At 43.5% G+C, this 22,906-nt stretch overlaps 1 protein-coding gene across 1 annotated transcript; it reads left to right on the top strand.

Moving 5' to 3' along the window:
- Positions 1-20,910: 20,910 nt before the first annotated feature.
- On the top strand, positions 20,911-21,870 carry LOC144761884 (olfactory receptor 5V1-like). The gene has a single exon (XM_078647100.1). It carries the CDS (start codon positions 20,911-20,913, stop codon positions 21,868-21,870), a length of 960 nt encoding a protein of 319 aa, XP_078503226.1.
- Positions 21,871-22,906: the final 1,036 nt, after the last annotated feature.

Here is a 22,906-nt window from a genome sequence, read left to right as displayed (position 1 = left end):
GTTTTAAAAGGGCTCCGCGGGGCAAAAAAAAAACAAAATAATAATAATCGAACGGTTGAATGGATTTGCACGAAACTTGGCAAAATATTAGGGACTGGTAGCCCGATGTGCCTTTGCTAGGTCTCAATATATGTGCTCCAGTGGATTTTGAGAAATTAACGTTCAAAAAAAGATATATATCTGTAACAGCGCTCCGCTTCGCGTACTTTTCGCGTTACGGAGCTTTGCGAAGCTGATTGGTTCTCCGGCGTCTGTCAACATTCCAAACAGTCCGTAGCGGCCGCCATCTTGTCTCTCGGTAGGATTGAGAGACAAGAGGAGGCCAAAGCGAAGGGGGAAATGACCATAAGGGGGCATAGTAGATCCTTCCTGACCTCTTAGGTTTGATGTACCATTTTGCCAAGTTTGGTGTAATTCCGTTCAGCCATTCAGGCTGTAGACGTATGTAAATGTCCTATGGAAAATTGCATGGGGAAAACACATTTGAAAGTGTTGAAATTTAGAACCAATTAAAATGTTACTTTGGTTTTGTATTTGTGTGTGATGAAAGTTAATTGGTTATGTATATATGTCAAATGAGAGGAAACCACAGCCATTTTGTGATACTACTGTCTGAGGTACATTTGTGAGGAATTTTTGGTGGTGAATTTCTGGTGTTTGATTTACACAGTACTAACACTTCTGCTACTTTTAAAAAGGTGAGTTGTTAATTTGTAAGGGGAACTATGTTGTACACTTGAAGATAATTTGAAAAATGTTTTCTGTTATTTATTTGCAGTCCTTCTGTTATACTAAATACTTGATAAAGTTAGTTTTATATTATGTATTACTAAAAACGATAAATGAAAGTGATTATTTTTTTCTGCAATTTACAGCAAGCAATTTCAAAATAAAATGGCTCACAATGAAGAGACCGTGGCAATTTCTTTTGAATTGTCCAACACATTGATTGAAATTGAGAGCACCAATAATGAAATATTGTCACAAGGAGGACATGACTTGTATGATTCCATTAGATTGATTGAAATGGACAGCACCAAGAATGAAATATTGTCACAAGGAGATGACTTGAATGATTCCACTACATTGATTGAAATTGAGAGCACCAATAATGAAATATTGTCACAAGGAGGAGATGACTTGTATGATTCCATTAGATTGATTGAAATGGACAGCACCAATAATGAAATATTGTCACAAGGAGGAGATGACTTGAATGATTCCACTACATTGATTGAAATTGAGAGCACCAATAATGAAATATTGTCACGAGGAGATGACTTGAATGATTCCACTACATTGATTGAAATTGACAGCACCAATAATGAAATATTGTCACAAGGAGGAGATGACTTGAATGATTTTTTTGATCAATCTCTTGATGGCGAATTTATCGAGTGTTTGGAGACCATAGAGTTACAAGAATCATCATTGGAGACTTTTAATGAGGACATTGCTGATGAGGACATGTTACTAGTTCTTTGAAATTTAGAAAATTCTGAAGAATAAATTTATATTTAGAAATCAAAAATTGTTTGAGACATTATTAATTTTTATTTTTAATTTATGAGGTTGTAGCGAAGTGATTGTAGTATAAAATGAGACTTATAGTATAGAGTGCAACATTTTTATGTTACATGGTAAGTTTACTCATATTTACTTCCCTTCTGCCACTATATTATCTCCAATGTGTATTTGACATCTCTTCTTCATCTCCGGCTTCCTTTCTCTCACTGTGTGTCTCCGATGCATCTTATCGCTGCTATTTTGTATAATTACAGAAGAGAGTAAAATAAAATAGTTCGGAACGTGAAAAGCGCGCAAAGTAGAGTACTCCTCACCCCCTAGGCCTTTTTAGGCGGTCCCAAAAGGATCAGTTTCTGCTTTCCTGAGAGATTATGGTATGAGTTCCATATACCACAATAACTTGCATTACAACATGCAAGATATCTATCTCCTATTACCAACTTTTGGAGATATTCGCGCTAAGCGCGAATATCTCCAAAAAGTAACACCTGCCCTGAGCAGTTCTTAGCCATGTTATCCAATGGGAGGTGGATAACATGGCTAAGAGCATTAGCTCGGTAATGCATGAATATCGCTGAGTTTTTAGCGATATTCATGCATTGCGGCCGTTTATTATCGCATTTGCGATAAACCTTGATAATAGCAAGGTTTATCTTCGATAATTTCTGACGATGCTTAGTGGTAAAAAATTGGTTGGTAAGCATCGTTTATTTATTTATTTATTTATTTATTTATTTATTTACGATTCTTGTAGAGCGCACAGCTACCCCCGTCGGGGGTGTCCCGGCGCTAAAACAGTCAGCAGAAAGAAGAGGGGCCAGTCTAAATAGAAGAGAATAGCCAAGTTTTCAAGCGTCCACGGAACAGTGATTCAGAAGGAGCAAATCTGAGTTCTAAGGGAAGGCTGTTCCAATGTTTTGCCGCAAGGACAGCAAAGGCTCTGCCACCCATTCGGGCGCGGCGGAAGCGTGGCACCACCATAAGCCGAAGACTGTTAGAACGTAGGTCTCTTACTGAGTGAGATAATGTCAATCTCTTTCTCAAGTATTCAGGTCCGGATCCGTTCAGAGCACGGAACGCAAGAGTGAGAATTTTAAACTTAATGCGGCAGGCTATAGGAAGCCAATGGAGCTGTTTGCGAAACATTGAAATAGGGTGTCGGAAAGGGATATTGCCAATTAGTCTTGCTGCCGCGTTTTGGACTACTTGAAGGCGTTCAATTTGGTACAATGGGGCCCCCGCATACAGACTGTTGGCGTAATCCAAATGAGAGGTTATTAAGGCCTGGGTAACTGTTCTGCGCGCGTCCATTGGCAGAAATGGAAAGATTTTTCTCATCATTTTTAATTTCCCAAAGCAGGCGGCAGTAACTTTATTAATTTGTGGGCTGCAGGAGAGCGTATCATCAAACTGGAATCCCAGATTTCGAGCAGAATGCACCGGAATTGGGGGGGGGTTGAGGACCGTAGGCCACCACAGTGAGGGGGGTATTTTCATTTTTTGATTAAAAAACAGGACTTCCGTCTTGTCAGTGTTGAGACGGAGATGGTTCAGGGCCATCCAAGAGCAGATCTCGCCCAAACAGTGACGGAAACTAGAGAGGCTGGAGTCAGAGTGATCTCTAAAAGAGAATATCAGCTGAGTATCATCAGCATAAGAAATCACTCTGACTCCACATGCCTCCACTACCCTGGCCAACGGTGCAAGGTAAACATTAAAAAATAAAGGACTCAAGGCCGAGCCCTGCGGGACTCCACAAGTTAGAGGTTTACACTCCGATTTAAAAGGTGTGAGAAGAACCCGCTGAGATCGACCCTGAAGAAAAGAGGTGATCCACCGTAGTGCCGAGCCGCTCAGTCCAATCTGCTCCAGTCGATCTAGAAGTATTTGATGAGACAATGTCGTTAGCGATAAATATCGCTTAACTTTGGTAATATGCCCCAACGTCTGTTAACGTTCGATTCGAAGGAAATGAGGAAGTGTTGAAAAACATTGTCTGCGCCATCTTGCCTTTTTTGAAATGCCACACTTTTGTCGTGCACGGCAGCCATTTTAGATGTCTTGACCAGACCCACTCTCTGCACGCTGTCGATTCGTAGCATGGCTCCTCACCCACGCAAGCATCTTCCCTAGGCACTGGTCACCACCGCTCTCTGTCTTATGCATGGGCAATAAACCTCCCCCCATCTGCGCTGCTCTTCCCTGAGAATCACACTCTGTGCCCGCCCGACACCTCCCTTTCGCCCTATTCACTACCGCACCCTCTGACACTCCTCTTTCTCTGTGTCCGATTGTCCAGGCTATCAGCTAGCCCTGCAGATGTAGTGTATGGCCCCAGCTGTAAAGAATCACCCCTCTTCAAAGGAGTTATAGTAGATCAAGGCCCACACCCGATGAGATCCGTCACACCACACGTGTTCCTACTATCTGAAAACCATCCTGTATTGTGATTGGGGAGGGGACCGAGCCTGAAGCGGAAGATTCCAGGAATGACTCTTTGTACATCAAAGTTTTTACAATTATGTGTCACATTAAAAATATATAGCACTCCAACAAAGTAGTAGGAATATAAAACTTTAATAACATATAAATATATACAAGAAAACAAAAACAGTAAAAACATTTAAACAACGAAGAGACCGTGGCAATTTCTTTTGAATTATCCAATAGATTTATTGAAATTGACAGCACCAATAATGAAATATTCTTGTCAGTAGCGGTCTGTTGTGCGAATAGTTCCAAGGCAGCAGAACGCGCTGAAATCTAGATGGCACGAAAGTGATGTCTAGTAAGTTGCCGCCCAGCAAAAAACGGCGTGGGGCGCCGCGGGGGTGAGTGAGTCCAGTAGGCACCACAGCTATTCTTACCGGCATTGCAGAATTACTGCTGGGGACAATGCCTGTGCTGTAGCAGGGTCACAGCAGAAACAAAAAGGATTCTGTTGAAGATGTTGTTGGTTTTCAATTTGAAAACAGTTCTGGTGTCAACTGCTATGGTAATGTAGTGGTTAATGTTTTGTTTTCTCTAGAAAATGTAAAAGAGGGGGAGGCAGTCCAAAGTTCCGTTAAAAGGGCAAAGGAAAGGATCGGTGGTTTGAACTATCAGTCAAAAAGGGGAGGGGGTGCAATAATTTTTCCTACCGGGTCACACTGTGCTTTCACCGGAAGTGAGGTCTGCAGGATTCTAGTAATTCAAAGTGAGGCTGGCGCCAGCATGGGAGCGCCGACGTCCCGCGGATACAGTTTCGTCACTCCACGGGCGATCATGGCAGTCATTCCCCATCGGGGGTCGGAGACTCCCGCGGCTCCTCTAGAATCTTCAAGGTCGTGGAGGACTACGGTGGTGGAGTCAACCAGTGACCGGGCCATTTCTTTATGCTGGGCCCGCTCTTGCCAGGTCGACCGCCATTTTGAGAGTTCGGCAGCTACCGGCGATCGCGGGGTCACATGAGCGGACGGGCTCCACCCTGCCGGGCGAGACGTTGCAGCATGGCCACAGTGGAAGAACCCTTTTCCGGGCACCTGAAGCGCTGAGGGTGCAGCTGGGAAGCCTCCACCTGGGGAGGCGGGAGAGGCCTGTTCGCACCGTCTCTCCCTCCCAGTGCACCCCACGGCGTCTCGCTTGAGATTTGTTATGGCCGGACCAGGCGATGAGGACGAGGGGGGGGGTCGGAGGCATGTGCAAGACATCCCCCCCCAGTGTTGTCGCAGCCATTATAAAAGAAAGAAGTGTCCCGTCCGTCTTCGGGCCGGGCTTCCGGTGGATGTCGGCCGGACGCCCCTGGCTCTGGCCCCATGAACGGGTTTCTTGGTTTATCGGCTGCAGCCGGATCCCGTCGGCCTCGGCCCCCCGACCGTTGGTGGTCGGACCGGAAGAGCATGTGGCGGGACTACCTGCAACTCTCAAGGGCCACCGCGGCCGGACTGGGAGAGAGAGGGGAGGGTCGAGGAGACATTCCCCCCCCCTGCAACTGTTCAGCGTTGTAAAGGCAATCCCCTGGCCGGGTCCCGCTGGCCTCGGCCTCTCCTCCGGCTACACCCTACGTTAGGATCTCCTGGCCGAGGCGTGGCAGCAGGACCTGCCTTATATGGGCTGCTCCCGGCTGGGCGTAGCCGGAACCCTGCCCCACCTTGGAAGTTTCCAGAGTGGGGGCGGATGTTCTACTGACTTGCATTTTCCCTAGTCTATCGGATTTTTTGGCGTGGCAGGCGGTGGGACAGCGAGGAGTGATTTGGTTTCTCTTACTGTTTTTCTGGTCTCTCACCACTGGCATATTTTAACGTTTTCTTGTTTCTAGGACATTAATAGGTTTTATCATTACATTATGTTATCGTTTCTTTGTTCGTTGTTTAATAAAAGTTCATGTTCATCAGTGGCCTACTGATTTTCGTTTTCCTATTTTTTTCTTTCCAGGTTGTTTCATGGTAAAGTTTCTGTTAACAGGATACAGTGATCACTTCGTTATTATTGCATATGTCCTTTTCACTAGGGGTGCTCTCTGGTCGGGCCAGATGACGTATCTCTAGTAAATGGTCCGGGTGAAAAAGGTGCATCAATCAGTGGGGAGTAGATAGGCATGACAGATTACAACGGGGGAGAACGGTCCGCATTACGTACCCTTTCACTACTTGCAAAGATTTTCCTACGTTTATTTGCAAACAGGGAATACCTCCAAAAAGAACTAATTCCCAAACAGTCAATGTTCGGACAATCAATCAATCAATGAGGAATGAAATAGGTACGACGTGTTAAAGGCTTGCGTTACCTACCCTTCACTATCTGCAAAGGGAGAGAGAATATTCCTATTCTTCCTCGTTTGCAGGTAGAGAAGATCCTTAAGAGAATTAACTTCGAACAATTCAATGCTCGATTGAAACAATCAAAAAGGGGTACTTTGAACACAAATGAACGCCGCTTATATACATACGCATTGCTATTTTCAACAGGTTGTTCCTAATGTTTCTATTTTAGCGAGGTCAAAAAGAGATCCCATTAGTGGCCTACTGATTTTGCTCGATTCCTTTTGTTTTTTTACACGATTTTTCGCTATCTGCAAAGACTAAACAGAGTATTGCGACTCTGTGCTTGTTTGTAAATAGAGAATGAACCAAAGAGAACAATCAATCAAATGGAGAGAGAAGCAGGCACGACGGATTACAAAGGGGGCAAAGGGCTGCGTTAACTACCCTTCACTATCTGCAAAGAGAGAGTACTCCTAATAGAAATGAGGGGTGGGGGGCAGCATTCAAAGCAGATCAGTGTGCATAAACACGAAAATGTTTTTACTTACCACGTACTTGACATTCGGCAGCTTATGATATTTGCTATTAAAAAAACCTTGAAAATTCACTGAAAAAACCATAGGTTATAGACCATATATAGTTAGGAATTAGCATTTACAAAACCTTGAAAATTCACTGAAAAAACCATAGGTTAAAGACCATATATAGTTAGGAATTAGCATTTACAAAACCTTGAAAATTCACTGAAAAAACCATAGGTTATAGACCATATATAGTTAGGAATTAGCATTTAAAAAACCTTATTTTACTCACACAAAACCATTGAAATTCCATATATAGTTAGTTGCACTAACTATATATCGCGCACCCGCAATCCACTGCTGATGATGTCACATATTACATCATTCATGACATGGTCAGTGACATCACTGATGACATCACTGATGACATCTCAAATGACATCACTGATGACATCACTGATGACATCTCATTTGACATCAATGACCACATCACTGATGATATCATTCATGTGACAATACAATGCATCTCCTCACACTTTAATATAACCTCTGTTACACCCAGTGTTAAATACAGAGTATAATTTTTGAAACCATTGACACACCAATACTAGTTACTACATACGCACTCAGTGATTCCTATGTTTACACACACATTCACTCATTTACCCATACAATCATTCATACATACAATCACTCATCTTTACAACACTATCATATGCACTCATACACCTATACAGACTCTCACACTCTGTCACTCATCCATGGAGTTACTCACACACCTAGTCAGTCCTGTAAAGAATCAATCACACTTCCATTTTCTAATCTATACAGTTAAACATAGAGCACCTTACATTTTGAAACATATACTAACACATAATTACTCTCTTATACAATCATTGATACAAGTACACATTGATCTGCACAGAGTCACACACCTCCCAGCCAGCCACACACACACTTAGTCTCCCATACAAATACTTGGGCAATCAATCAATAACCCATATAGTTACTCATATAGCTACTGATCAACACATGCAGCAGTTTACAGAACAACAGACATAATGATGCACAAATTAAGACAGTTTAGTCACTAACCCATGCACTCAGTGAGACACATTTAATCACTCACTCATACAGTCAGTCACGCACCTACTAAATCCTTCATCCAGACACTTCTACATCTACTCATTCTTCAATATGTAAAACATATTTAAACTTTACAGAAACACACAGTCACTGGATGATGTCATCAGTGATGTCATTTGAGATGTCATCAGTGATGTCATCAGTGATGTCACTGACCATGTCATGAATGATGTAATATGTGACATCATCAGCAGTGGATTGCGGGTGCGCGATATATAGTTAGTGCAACTAACTATATATGGAATTTCAATGGTTTTGTGTGAGTAAAATAAGGTTTTTTAAATGCTAATTCCTAACTATATATGGTCTATAACCTATGGTTTTTTCAGTGAATATATATATATATATATATATATATATACATATATTACCTACTGGCGGTCGCCAGTAGGTATATATAGTTAGGATTTTTTCTCTATGGGTTTTTTGAAAATTCTATGTCTAATAACTTTGGCGTTTGTGGACGGAATCGGCTGAAATTTTCAGGAAAATGGCACATTTTGTTTCTGAGCAGCCCTTGAAAATTTGGGGGGGGTTCGTCCAGTGGGGGCCGAGAAAAAAGGGGGGTCCCAAAACGTGTTTTTAACATTGAGTTTTCCATAGGGCGGTTGGCCTCACTTTTAGCCCGAACGGCTGAATGGATTTGCACGAAACTTGGCAAAATTGTAGGGACTGGTAGCCCGATGTGCCTTTTGTAGGTCTCAATATATGTGCTCCAGTGGATTTTGAGAAATTAACGTTTAAAAAAAGATATATATCTGTAACAGCGGACCGGTTAGCGCTCTGGTTCGCGGACTTTTCGCGCAACGGAGCTTTGTGAAGCGAAGCTGATTGGTTCTCCGGCGTCTGTCAACATTCCAAACAGTCCGTAGCGGCCGCCATCTTGTCTCTCGGTAGGATCGAGAGACAAGAGGAGGTCAAAACAAAGGGGGAAATAACTATAAGGGGGCATAGTAGATCCTCGCTGACCCCCTAGGTTTGATGTGGAGGTTTTAAAAGGGCCCCGCGGGGCAAAAAAAAATAATAATAATAATAATCGAACGGCTGAATGGATTTGCACGAAACTTGGCAAAATTGTAGGGACTGGTAGCCCGATGTGCCTTTGCTAGGTCTCAATATATGTGCTTCAGTGGATTTTGAGAAATTAACGTTCAAAAAAAGATATATATCTGTAACAGCGCACCGCTTCGCGTACTTTTCGCGTTACGGAGCTTTGCGAAGCGAAGCTGATTGGCTCTCCGGTGTCTGTAAACATTCCAAACAGTACGTAGCGGCCGCCATCTTGTCTCTCGGTAGGATCGAGAGACAAGAGGAGGCCAAAGCGAAGGGGCAAATGACCATAAGGGGGCATAGTAGATCCTCGCTGACCCCCTAGGTTTGATGTGGAGGTTTTAAAAGGGCCCCGCGGGGCAAAAAAAAAAATAATAATAATAATCGAACGGCTGATGACCATAAGGGGGCATAGTAGATCCTCGCTGACCCCCTAGGTTTGATGTGGAGGTTTTAAAAGGGCCCCGCGGGGCAAAAAAAAATAATAATAATAATAATCGAACGGCTGAATGGATTTGCACGAAACTTGGTAAAATATTAGGGACTGGTAGCCCGATGTGCCTTTGCTATGTCTCAATATATGTGCTTCAGTGCATTTTGAGAAATTAACGTTCAAAAACAAGATATATATCTGTAACAGCGCTCCGCTTCGCGGAGATAAAATTATATGTGTATTACCTAGCTGTTGCTAACACCAGTTAGCGACGGCTAGTAGGAGATAGCGACCATCTTGGGTCCCACTTTGCATGTGAGTGATATTTATCACTAATGACATGCAAAGTGGGCATGCCAAGATGTTAGCGACTGGAAACAGTCGCTAACATCGCTATCTCCTATTATCAACTTTTGGAAATATTCGAGATAAGCGCGAATATCTCCAAAAAGTAACAGCTGCCCTGAGCAGTTCTTAGCCATGTTATCCAATGGGAGGTGGATAACATGGCTAAGAGCATTAGCTCGGTAATGCATGAATATCGCGGAGTTTTCAGCGACATTAATGCATTGCGCTCGTTTTTTATCGTATTTGCGATAAACCTTGATAATAGCAAGGTTTATCTGCGATAATTTCTGACGGTAAAAAAATTGTTGCTAAGCATCGTTAGGGATAAATATCGCTTAACCTTGGTAATATGCCCCAACGTCTGTTAACGTTCGATTCGAAGGAAATCAGGAATTGTTGAAAAACATTGTGTGCGCCATCTTGTCTTTTTTCAAATGCCACACTTTTGTCGTGCACGGCAGCCATTTTAGATGCCTTGACCAGATCCACTCTGTGAACGCTGTCGATCCTTAGCATGGCTCCCCACCCTCGCAAGCATCTCCCCCAGGCAGTGGTCACCCCCGCTCTCTGTTTTATGCATGGGTAATAAACCTCCCCCCATCTGCGCTGTTCTTCCCTGAGAATCACACCCTGTGCCCGCCCGACACCTCCCTTTCGCCCTATTCACTACCGCACCCTCTGACACTCCTTTTCCTCTGTGTCCGATTGTCCAGGCCGGTCCTAGGCTATCAGCTAGCCCTGCAGATGTAGTTTATGGCCACAGCTGTAAAGAATCACCCGTCTTCAAAGGAGTTATAGTAGATCAAGGCCCACACTCGATGAGATCCGTCACAGCAGAAGCGTTGCTATTATCTGAAAACCATTCTGTATTGTGATTGGGGAGGGGACCGAGCGTGAAGCGGAAGATTCCAGGGATGACTCTTTGTACATCAAAGTTTTTACAATTATGTGTCACATTAAAAATATATAGCACTCCGACAAAGTAGTAAGATTATAAAACTTTAATAATTTATAAATATATACAAGAAAACAAAAATAGTAATAACATATACATTTTTAGAGAAAAACAACGAAGTAGCGGTCGGCTGTGCGAATAGTCCCAACGCAGCACAACGTCCAGATTTCCGGCGTGGGGCGTCGCGGGGGGTGGGTGATCAGTAGCAAACTGTTGTGCGAATAGTTCCAAGGCAGCAGAACGCGCCGAAATCTAGATGACACAAAAGTGATGTCTAGTAAGTTGCCACCCAGCAAATAACGGCGTGGGGCGTCGCGGGGGGTGGGTCATCAGTAGCAAACTGTTGTGCGAATAGTTCCAAGGCAGCAGAACGATGGCACCAAGGTGATGTCCAGTAAGTTGCCGCACTGGTTTTGGTATCCTACAATGCTGCTCCGAATAACGGCGTGGGGCGCCCCGGGGGAGGCGGCGTGAACGGGCCTCTCCAGGTGGAGTCTTGTCTGTTGTAGTGGGGCGCCCCTTTACCGTTTCAGTTGCCATTCCGTCCGCTTTTGGTCCACTGTGTCAAAATCCGCCATTCAGCTGAGTTGCGCCCACTCTTGCGGTGCAGCGATAGGCGGCTGTCACAGGACTCTCAAAATGGCGGCAGGCTGTTTCCTTTTTGGGCCTGGTCCACTGAAATGGCCCTGGGACACCTTGGAAATCGGACGCTTGTCTGCTAGGTCTTGGACCCCATTCTCGAAAGCGTCCCCTCCGCCTTGAGAATTCATCAAAAGTTTTGGGGGCCCCGACTCCTGCAGGCTTCTGGTGGGGAGCGGCTGCCATGATTGCTCGCGGAATGACCACGACGGAGCTACGAGATGGTGGTGCTCTCATGGTGACGCCAGCTTCAGTCTGAAACATCCAGAAACAAGGTGGGGCTTTCATCGTTTGGGGGAAAAAAAAAGTTTTCATCCAATGAAAAGTGTTGTTTTTAGGTCATATGATCAAGCCTTCCATCATTAGGAAACCAAAAGTAAAATGAACCAATGAAAAGTTTTATAAACAAGTCACATGACCTGTTATGCGGCATAGGGTATAAAATGCGGAGAAAATACGTTGGCACGTGAGGCGGCGTCAGTAGCGGACCGATGTGCGAATAGGCCGAAGGCAATACAACGCGCCAAGATCCGGATGGCATCGAGGTGGTGTCATAGTTGAGAGTTCTGAGCAGCGGTTGTAACACTGTCTGAAGCTTATTTGCAGCTGCTGCAGCTTCACTACGCGCCAAGATCCGGATGGCACCGAGGTGGTGTGTAGGAAGTTGCCGCACTGGTGTGGCCATCCTACATTGCTGAAAGTCGGCGTGGGGCGCCCCGTTGGCCTGTGAGTTTGCGTCAGTAGCGGACCGATGTGCGAATAGGCCGAAGGCAGCACAACGCGCCAAGATCCGGATGGCACCGAGGTGGTGTCTAGTAAGTTGTCGCACTTCTGTGGCCATCCTACAATGTTGAAAGTCGGCGTGGGGCGCCCCGTTGGCCTGTGAGATGGTGTCAGTAGCGGACTGATGTGTGAATGGGGCCAAAGGCAGCGCAACAATATTTTCTACTATATTTCCGTTGTAGAAGAGACCACAAGGCGCTGAGATGCCAAGATCCGGATGGCACCGAGGTGGTGTCTTGCAAGTTGTGGTACTGGTGTGGCCATCCTACAATGCTGAAAGTCGGCGTGGGGCGCCCCGTTGGCCTGTGAGATGGCGTCAGTAGCGGACCGATGTGCGAATAGGCCGAAGGCAGCACAACAATATTTTCTGACTGACACCACAAGGCGCTGAGATGCCAAGATCCGGATGGCACCGAGGTGATGTCTAAGTTGCGGACTGATGTGCGAATGGGGCCAAAGGCAGCGTAACAATATTTTTTGTATGGAAGATACCACTAGGCGTTGAGATGCCAAGATTCGGATGGCACTGAGGTGATGTCTAGCAAGTTGGTGTGGTCATCCTACAATGCTGAAACTCGGCGTGGGTCACCCCATTAGCCTGTGAGATGGCGTCAGTAGCGGACCGATGTGCGAATAGGCCGAAGGCAGCACAACGCGCCAAGATCCGGATGTCACCGTGGTGGTTTCATAGTTGAGAGGCACTTCATCTGCAGTGGGGCGCCGAGATCCGGATGGCACCGAGGTGATGTCTAGCAAGTTGCTGTACTGGTGTGGTCATCCTACAATGCTGAAACTCGGCGTGGGTCGCCCCATTAGCCTGTGAGATGGCGTCAGTAGCGGACCGATGTGCGAATAGGCCGAAGGCAGCACAACGCGCCAAGATCCGGATGTCACCGTGGTGGTTTCATAGTTGAGAGGCACTTCATCTGCAGTGGGGCGCCGAGATCCGGATGGCACCGAGGTGATGTCTAGCAAGTTGCTGTACTGGTGTGGTCATCCTACAATGCTGAAACTCGGCGTGGGTCGCCCCATTAGCCTGTGAGATGGCGTCAGTAGCGGACCGATGTGCGAATAGGCCGAAGGCAGCACAACGCGCCAAGATCCGGATGTCACCGTGGTGGTTTCATAGTTGAGAGGCACTTCATCTGCAGTGGGGCGCCGAGATCCGGATGGCACCGAGGTGATGTCTAGCAAGTTGCTGTACTGGTGTGGTCATCCTACAATGCTGAAACTCGGCGTGGGTCGCCCCATTAGCCTGTGAGATGGCGTCAGTAGCGGACCGATGTGCGAATAGGCCGAAGGCAGCACAACGCGCCAAGATCCGGATGTCACCGTGGTGGTTTCATAGTTGAGAGGCACTTCATCTGCAGTGGGGCGCCGAGATCCGGATGGCACCGAGGTGATGTCTAGCAAGTTGCTGTACTTGTGTGGTCATCCTACAATGCTGAAACTCGGCGTGGGTCGCCCCATTAGCCTGTGAGATAGCAGTTCTTTGGATTTGGGCCTGGCTCGTCTGCTGTAGTGGGGCGCCCCTTTACCGTTTCAGTTGCCATTCAGCTGAGTTTCGGCTGCTCTTGATGCTACAGCGACAGGCGGCTGCAACAGGACTCTCAAAATGGCGGCCTGTTCTTTGGATTTGGGCCTGGTCCACTAAAATGGCCCTGGGACACCTTAGAACTCGGACGCTCGATTTTTTTTTCCTTTCCTGTACATGCAAAAAAAGGTAAATGCCCGGTACGTTACACGCTTCATCTGCCACGATGAACTCTCTAGAGGAACCGAAAAAAAATATAGTTGTGGTAACTATACCATGCATCGTCATATGGAGAGGTGGCACCAATTAATTATAGTGCTGCATAAAAGAGAGATTTGGAGGAGAACCCCTGACCTGCTAGTACATTCATCAAAGAAGTGGCACTGAGAGCTTCAGAGGCAAGGGAAACGGTCCCAAATATTTAGAAGAACTTTGGAAAGATTAAAATGACATGTTTAGATTGTGGCAAATTTATTTCATGTGGACATCTGAGTGTTACTCTAATAAATACAGCATATGAACATCATCATAGTCGATGGTTGGTAGAGACATTTTGACTATATCCTGGACCTGCCCGTCCTCGCCCAAAATGGCGCCAGAATAAATGGGACTCGTAACTCCTTGTTGTGTACTGGTTGCAGAACCTTGAAATCACGAGATACGTATGCAGTTTTGAAGCACATGGCGGGCGGGGACGAGAATTGATTGAATATTTCGACATCCCTATTGATATTAAGTTCTGATGTGTTATTGATTACTGTACTGTTGAAAGTTCGAATTAACGTCACCCATGGTACTTGCCCGCTAATGTATATCTAGATAATTTTATTGTAACTGGCCCTGTCGTATTTTAATTATAAAATGTACGTCCACCGATTCCGTAACTGTTAGACACCTTAGTTCTTGCAACCTAATGGCACGCCCGTTACGTTCCTCTACAGTGTAAATGTCTATTTATCATATACGATTACAGTTTGCTCCGTGGCCGGCCCACGTGGTTATAGGCTCGTATTTGTATAATGAAATTTTCACAATAAAGGTTTTTAAAAGAAAACATGGTAGTAGTATATACATTGGTAAAGTTTTTAATAATAGTCACTGTTTTAGAATCATTAAAAGGCAAGTGAAATAAAGCAGACCAATTACATGAAGGGTAAAAGGTATAATACGAAGGAACGCAGTAAAGATAAATGGTCAAGGGCTGTTGTGTTTTCTATTCCTGCAACATAAAGTGATCGATAAGAATCTCATATTCAGGCGTATCGGCGACTAAGACAGCAGGTCGACCCTCTTTTGCTCAACGGCTCCGTCATGGGACGAAGAAACGCTCTTTTTCTCGAAAAAAGAATATATTTTACTTGCAGGACAGTTGTAAAATTTCCGGGAAAGTACATTAGCCTGGAACATTATAACATATATTTAAGAAAAAATAATGTTCGGAAGTAATGAAAAGCGTAATTTTTAGGTCATATGACCAAGCCTTTCATCATTACAATAAGAAAAGTAAAATGAACCAATGAAAAGTTTTATTAACAAGTCACATGACTTGTTATGCTTACGTTACGCGCTGCGCGCCCCGGATGACTTCCGGATGCGCTAACGCGGCGCGTCATATGACGCATTACGCGACAACGCAGGTACAGAATATAGTCAAAATGTCTCCACCAACCAGCGGTCGGAACACAACCCCTTTCAGCAGGCTAAATAGTTCTGTTAAATGACAACAGAAGGGACAGGCAACAAGAACCATCAGTCAAAGAGGGGAGGGCTAGTTCTTCTCTACCGGGTTACATTGGGGCGCTACCGGAACTGATCGAATTGGTAGTCTACAGTGTTTCTGGATGTTTCAGACTGAAGCTGGGGTTAGCATGAGAGCAGCACCATTTCGTAGCTCCGTCGTGGTCATTCCGCAACCAATCATGGCAGCCGTTCTTTATCGTTATTTTGGGCGGGGTGGGTGGCGGAGCAGAGCTGTTTTGCAGCCATCATTGTGTGGAGTTCAGTTCATCTCACTAGTTTTGTATTTGTCATGAGGGGTTGTTCCTAATGTTTCTATTTTAGCGAGGTCAAAAAGAGATCCCATTAGTGGCCTACTGATTTTGCTCGATTCCTTTTCTTTTTTTTTACACGATTTTTCGTTATCTGCAAAGACTAAACAGAGTATTGCGACTCTGTGTTTGTTTGTAAATAGAGAATGAACCAAAGAGAACTAATTCTAAAACAGTAAATACTTGGATAACAATGAATCAAATGGAGAGAGAAGCAGGCACGACGGATTACAATGGGGGCAAAGACCTGCGTTAACTACCTTTCACTATCTGCAAAGAGAGAGTACTCCTAATAGAAATGAGGGGGGGGGCACCATTCAAAGCAGATCAGTGTGCATAAACACGAAAATGTTTTCACTTACCACGTACTTGACATTCGACAGCTTATGATATTTGCTATTAAAAAACCATTGAAATTCACTGAAAAAACCATAGGTTATAGACCATATATAGTTAGGAATTAGCATTTACAAAACCTTGAAAATTCACTGAAAAAACCATAGGTTATAGACCATATATAGTTAGGAATTAGCATTTAAAAAACCTTATTTTACTCACACAAAACCATTGAAATTCCATATATAGTTAGTTGCACTAACTATATATCGCGCACCTGCAATCCACTGCTGATGATGTCACATATTACATCATTCATGACATGGTCAGTGACATCACTGATGACATCACTGATGACATCTCAAATGACATCACTGATGACATCACTGATGACAACATCCAGTGACTGTATGTTTCTGTAAAGTTAAAATGTGTCTTACATATTGAAGAATGAGTGGAAGTATAAGTGTCTGGACAAAGGATTTAGTAGGTGCATGACTGAATGCATGAGTGAGTGATTAAATGTGTCTCACTGAATGCATGGGTTAGTGACTAAAGTGTCTTAATTTGTGCATCATTATGTCTGTTGTTCTGTAAACTGCTGCATGTTTTGATCAGTAGCTATATGATTAACTATATGGGTTACTGATTGATTGTCCAAGTATTTGTATGGGAGACTGAGTGTGTGTGTGGCTGGCTGGGAGGTGTGTGACTCTGTGCAGATCAATGTGTACTTGTATCAATGATTGTATAACAAGGTAAGTATGTGTTAGTATATGTTTGAAAATGTAAGGTGCTCTATGTTTAACTGTATAGACAAGAAAATGGAAGTGTCATTGATTCTTTACAGGACTGACTAGGTGTGTGAGTAACTCCATGGATGAGTGGCAGACTGTGAGTGTCTGTATAGGTGTATGAGTGCATATGATAGTGTTGTAAAGATGAGTGATTGTATGTATGAATGATAGTATGGGTGAATGAGTGAAGGTGTGTGTAGACGTAGGAATCAGTGAGTGCGTATGTAGTAACTAGTATTGGTGTGTCAATGGTTTCAAAAATTATATTCTGTATTTAACACTGGGTGAAACAGAGGTTATATTAAAATGTGAGGAGATGCATTGTATTGTCACATGAATGATATCATCAGTGATGTGGTCATTGATGTCAAATGAGATGTCATCAGTGATGTCATCAGTGATGTCATTTGAGATGTCATCAGTGATGTCATCAGTGATGTCACTGACCATGTCATGAATGATGTAATATGTGACATCATCAGCAGTGGATTGCAGGTGCGCGATATATAGTTAGTGCAACTAACTATATATGGAATTTCAATGGTTTTGTGTGAGTAAAATAAGGTTTTTTAAATGCTAATTCCTAACTATATATGGTCTATAACCTATGGTTTTTTCAGTGAATTTTCAAGGTTTTGTAAATGCTAATTCCTAACTATATATGGTCTATAACCTATGGTTTTTTCAGTGAATATATATATGGATATAGATATAGATAAAGCTATATGTTAATGCAAAAGTGTAACTTATTGTATACATACTTACCTTGAGTTATAAAGGCAAAGTGGTAAAGGTTTATGTGTGGTAAAGGCATTGCATGGTAATGGATGTGTGGTAAAGGCGTGCATTGTAAATCCAGGCACATATCCGTCATACATTGTTCACTTAATAGAAATGGTGCTGTGGTGTTACCTCCTTTTCACATAACATAGCACAGAAAGTTCGGTAACAATGCTACATGAAGCACTGTTAACATATGAGGTCTACCAATATGGCGGACATGTGACTCCTACACGTATAGTCCTTAGTGTCTAAATTAACATTTCTTCATATTGATGTACACACCTGTGTGAATCTTTTTCTCTGTGTAGCAAGTTTGTGATATAATGCACTCTGACACTCTACATTGGGATGAGTAGCTCTATAAAATAAAAAAATGTGAGGAGAGGATGAGGATAAATGAGTGGCACCATTGGAGGGTGGTACTAAAGGAACCTTTTAAGAAGTAGGTAATTCAGGAGGGTACCAACAAATATTGTTTCACCGGCACCACCAGTGATAAAGCTGGCCAGGACAATATTTTAAAGGCTCCAGAACTAGAGTGCTGAAATGTGCCAGGGATGGCTCCTCCATTTTGGTGGAAAAGAGTCTCCCCACTGCTGTAACCAGCAGGCGCATGTAAAATAAAATTGTAATAAAGCAGCTAGTAAAACTGCTTTATTATCATTCTATTTTACTACATAGCCGGAGCCAGCAGGAGGAGGGGTGGGTTCAGGGTACCAACAGGAGATATCCAAAACGGCATGTGCACTTGGATATCTCCAGGCTGTTGCATGGAGATATCAGCAGAGCTAAGGAGCACAGGCTCCCTATCCCTGTTGGAGTGTGGAACCAGCCCGCACCACCCAATCCCTATGCTTCTCTTATGCTACCTTCCATTAGAACATCAGAGAACCGTCGTCCAGGCTCTGGTTATGAGCAAACTCGATTACGGAAATGCACTATTGGCCGAAGTTAGTGTTAGTTAAACTGCAGGTTATACAAAATACTGCAGCCAGGATGGTTTTGAACCGCCCCCCAGGATCTTCCTCCCTTCCCCTACTTAGGGAACTTCACTGGCTTCCAGTGAAAAAGAGAGTCCTTTTTAAAACTTGCTGTCTTTCTTTAAAGGCTCTCAAAGGGGATGGACCCTGTTATCTACAAGAGAAGTTACTCAAATACACATTAGAACGTAACCTCAGATCCAACTCTTTGGCCCTTCTTAGGGTCCCTCGAATCTGCCTGAGCCGCACAGGAGGCAGGGCCTTCTTATATGTCGCCCCCAAATACTGGAATTTGTTGCCGGAGGGGTTGCGTAAATCAACATCTCTCCAACCCTTCCGGAAACTACTGAAAACGTTCTTGTTCTAAAGCCACTTCCCCTGTGAATCTACTTCCTTCCCTTTCAGAGGTCCCCCCCAGGTACAAGCGCTGAGAAGCCCCCGGGTGATTCACGCACTATACAAAAAGTCAATAACATAACATAACATGCTGGGTAATACCAGCATGAGAGTAGTATCTGGATTGGTGCGGGGGACTTCTGAAGCCTGAGTGAGCATCGTGAAGCAGGAGAGGCAATGAGGTGGTGGACGTCGGGCTGCAGGTCAATTCTTTCTTCTTTATTTGTCCCCCCACGCTGCCTCAATCAATTTTGATGCTAGTGGCCATCACTGGAATACACCATACAATGCCGTACATGGATCCACCTCAAAAGTGCTCTTATAACCCTCCACCAAACTAGGTGCAATTTCGAGGTTTTATTGACTGTCCACAATACCAACAGAGAAAAAGTTAAAATACCCACAACAATTAGCCTAACGCTAAATTCCAGATAAATATCAGAGATCACTGCGAATACCAATATGCCCCCTGGAGATCTGAACAAAATTAGATTTTATTCAGGAAACTCCTGAAAACTGAGCAATTCAGACGTCTTCATGAATGGACCTAGCCTGACCTTAGGGTGTAACGCAGAACATTAAGATCAGATATGTTCTCTCCTTTTATACTGTTCAGTGTTACCTGGATTTAAAGGACATAACATTCACATATCAAGTATATGAAGTACAGGTACAAGTATGTTGGTGCAAACTGCATTCACACCTATTTTACCACAACCGTACAGTGGAGTTGACAATTGTGCATGCTTCTGTGGTTGAAAGGACACCAGGGTTACTTTTGTGATAATTTGTAGTTAAAGTTGTTGATATTGGGTAATATTACACAAAAAGAGGCACAAATATAGTTAGTGAATGTTACTAACTATTAATAAGCAAACATTAATGCAAACCAAAATGAAAAAGAACAGCATTATTAATTGTTTTTGCACCCTTCAAGTATATTTACGTCTAATTTATACCATACAATTAGACTTTTGTGCCGCTGGAGTGCCACTTTTTTTAAGCTCCGGTGGGGCAATGTGCCGCAGCATATTTACAAGGCCATGCAAAGCCACTTTGTGTGGCTTTTCATGGTCTTGTAAAAATGTACCCCTTTTACGAAGAAAACTGCGTGAAAGGGGCATTGCATGGGTGTTGCTCTTGGTGTTCCCACACAACATCCATTGAATCTGAAACATTACCAGATTTACGAGGAATCATAAACCTGGGAATCCAATAGATTCTAATGCCACCCCAAGCATGGCGTTAGGGCGTCACAATGAAGAGAAATACTTTTATTTCTCCTCGTTTTTTCCACTTTTTATGTGTGCTGAATTCTGAAACATACGTAGAAAGAGAAAAACACTTCTCGTGTTTGTTTTTGTGCAGGATGTTGTCCCTTCCTGCTCAAGAACAATCACCCCTACAACAAAGACTTCCTTGCACCATGGCCCAACGGTGCCTGAGGTAGCACATGACAGGCCATTGTGAGACAGCACAGAGGAAAAGGACAGGAATGCCCCGTATCTCATAGATAGGGCACATTCCTGCGCTCTTTGTTTTACTCAGGGTAGCACAGCAAGATTCCTTGCCCTGAGCAAAAACTTAATAATTGAGGCCCTTAGTTCATGAAGCATTAAAACACATTTCAACTAGCCTAAGTGTAGGAATGCTACAAAAAGGCAACCGTGAATTTATTTAAAGTCAAGAATGGAATAAGCGATAGGGAAAGTGCAAGTGCTTTAATAGGAAATATTGGCTTTTCTCACTAAAGACAACCAGGACGTGAATTAGTGATCTGCAGTGATAAATGAAAGGTGCAGCTCTCATCAAAGGACTGTGAATATTATGGTTTTTCTCCTTCATCAATACCCAAAAATAACCACTACCTTAATATCTCAGAGCTCCAGATAATGCATCACATGACCAGCGAAGGGCTGAATCAAACTTTTGCCTCCGAATTCTTCCTCCTTGGCTTCTCCGATCACCCACAGCTTCAGTCCACATTTTTCACCTTGTTCCTGCTGATTTACTTGATGGCTCTCCTGGGTAATATTGTGATTATTACTATCATAGGTTCTGATGCTCATCTGCATACACCAATGTACTTTTTCCTGGGGAACCTTGCCACCTTGGACATCTGCTGCACCACCTCCATCATCCCCAAGATGCTGGAGACCCTGATGTCAGAAACAAAGTCCATTTCCTACTCAAGCTGCCTTACCCAGCTTTATTTTTGTTCGGCATTTCTGGGGACAGAGCTTCTCATTCTGGCACTTATGGCCTTTGATAGGTATGTGGCCATCTGTAACCCTCTTCGCTATACCAACATCATGAGTATGGAGTTCTGCCTCACTACGGTGATAGCCATATGGGTTTCAAGCTTGGTTGTCTCCTTTGTCCACACCATCCTAATCACAAGGCTGTCTTTCTGTGAAAGGATTGAACTGGACCACTTTTTTTGTGAAATACCACCAGTCCTCAAGGTTTCCTCCTCTAATACTCTCATTAATGACATTGTGATACTTGCAGCTGACGTGTTTTATGGCATGTTCTGTTTTCTCCTTATTATCCTTTCCTATATTTACATACTTAGATCCGTTTTCAAGATGCCCTCAGCTGCCAACAAAAGAAAGGCCTTTGCCACTTGTTCCTCTCACCTCATGGTTGTTACATTGTTCTATGGAGGCATTATCTACACCTATGTACGTCCAACTCTCAATGTCACTGGTGAAAAGGACAAGGTGGCATCTGTTGCATATGCTGTTGTGTCACCAGTGATGAACCCAATAATCTACAGTCTCAGGAACAACGAGGTGAAAGGGGCACTTGCTAAAATGATGCAGTTGAAAATATGGTCTTCAAAAATGTAACATGCTATGAAAAAAGAAATTTTCCAAGAATTTCATAATATGCAAACTTTGAAATTGCAGCACTAAATCACAGACAAATATTCATGTTGCACAGGTAGTAATAGCTCCTATATTGGTATGATTAGATCAGAGTTTTCATTTCTAATTAACTTTCAGTCAGTAAAACAAATCTGCATAATATTTCGCCCCTTAAAAGTCATACTTGTTTTGCCCAGTCTGGCAATTTTTATGTAGATCCGTTGAGCAAACATTTGGGGATAAGGGGGAGGATCAAAAGAGTGATTTATTTTCCATTTTAATTAAAAAGTGATACTATTAATGGAGTTACACTAAAGCTATCATGTAAATAGTAGAACTGTACCCAATGATGCTCCATTTGGTTTGGAGCAAATCTGTTCAGTGTTTTTTGAGAAATAACCATTCTTTTTTTATGTTCAGCATGAAAGGCTTTAATAGAAGAGGTATCAGGTCAATTCATTTGCAGACATCCATTGTGTGGATCTAGGTGGACCTCATAATTTCTTTTCCACTATTATACATTTTGGATTCAAAAGCCTGTCATAAAGTAGCCCACTCTGCTACAGGCCAATATCTTTAATTAACTCTGTAGTGAAAGTAGTGGGGGGGTGTAATTTTAAACAGGTTAGTAGCATGGGCTGACGAAAATAATGTAATTTCCCCAATTCAATACGGCTTCAGGTCTGGTCACTCAACGGTTACCCAGTGTTTGAACTTGTATATGATTATAGGTAAATACACCATGGCCCGACAAGGTACAATTCACATGGCATTCATGGACCTATCGTCGGCTTTCGACTGCGTAGACCGAGGTAGGCTATGGGATATCATGGCAAAAATGGGTGTAGAGCAGAACCTGATTAATTCATTAGCCGTCATGCACTCCGATACAAGAGCAAATGTCCGTTATACCCAAGACTTAAAAGTAACGAGGGACTTTGGAATACATCGGGGCGTTCGCCAAGGGTGTATTTTAGCCCCATTTGTCTTCAACCTATACATTAATGATCTGGAAGAG

The sequence above is a fragment of the Lissotriton helveticus genome, chromosome 1_1, assembly GCF_964261635.1.
Source record: "Lissotriton helveticus chromosome 1_1, aLisHel1.1, whole genome shotgun sequence".
NCBI lineage: Eukaryota > Metazoa > Chordata > Amphibia > Caudata > Salamandridae > Lissotriton > Lissotriton helveticus.
The sequence above is the reverse complement of the archived record's forward strand: the minus strand, read 5'-3'. Positions and strand labels throughout refer to the sequence as shown.

Bases quoted from the DNA above. Each gene is read 5' to 3' on its own strand.
- LOC144761884 (XM_078647100.1), top strand. From the start codon at position 20,911: ATGCATCACATGACCAGCGAAGGGCTGAATCAAACTTTTGCCTCCGAA.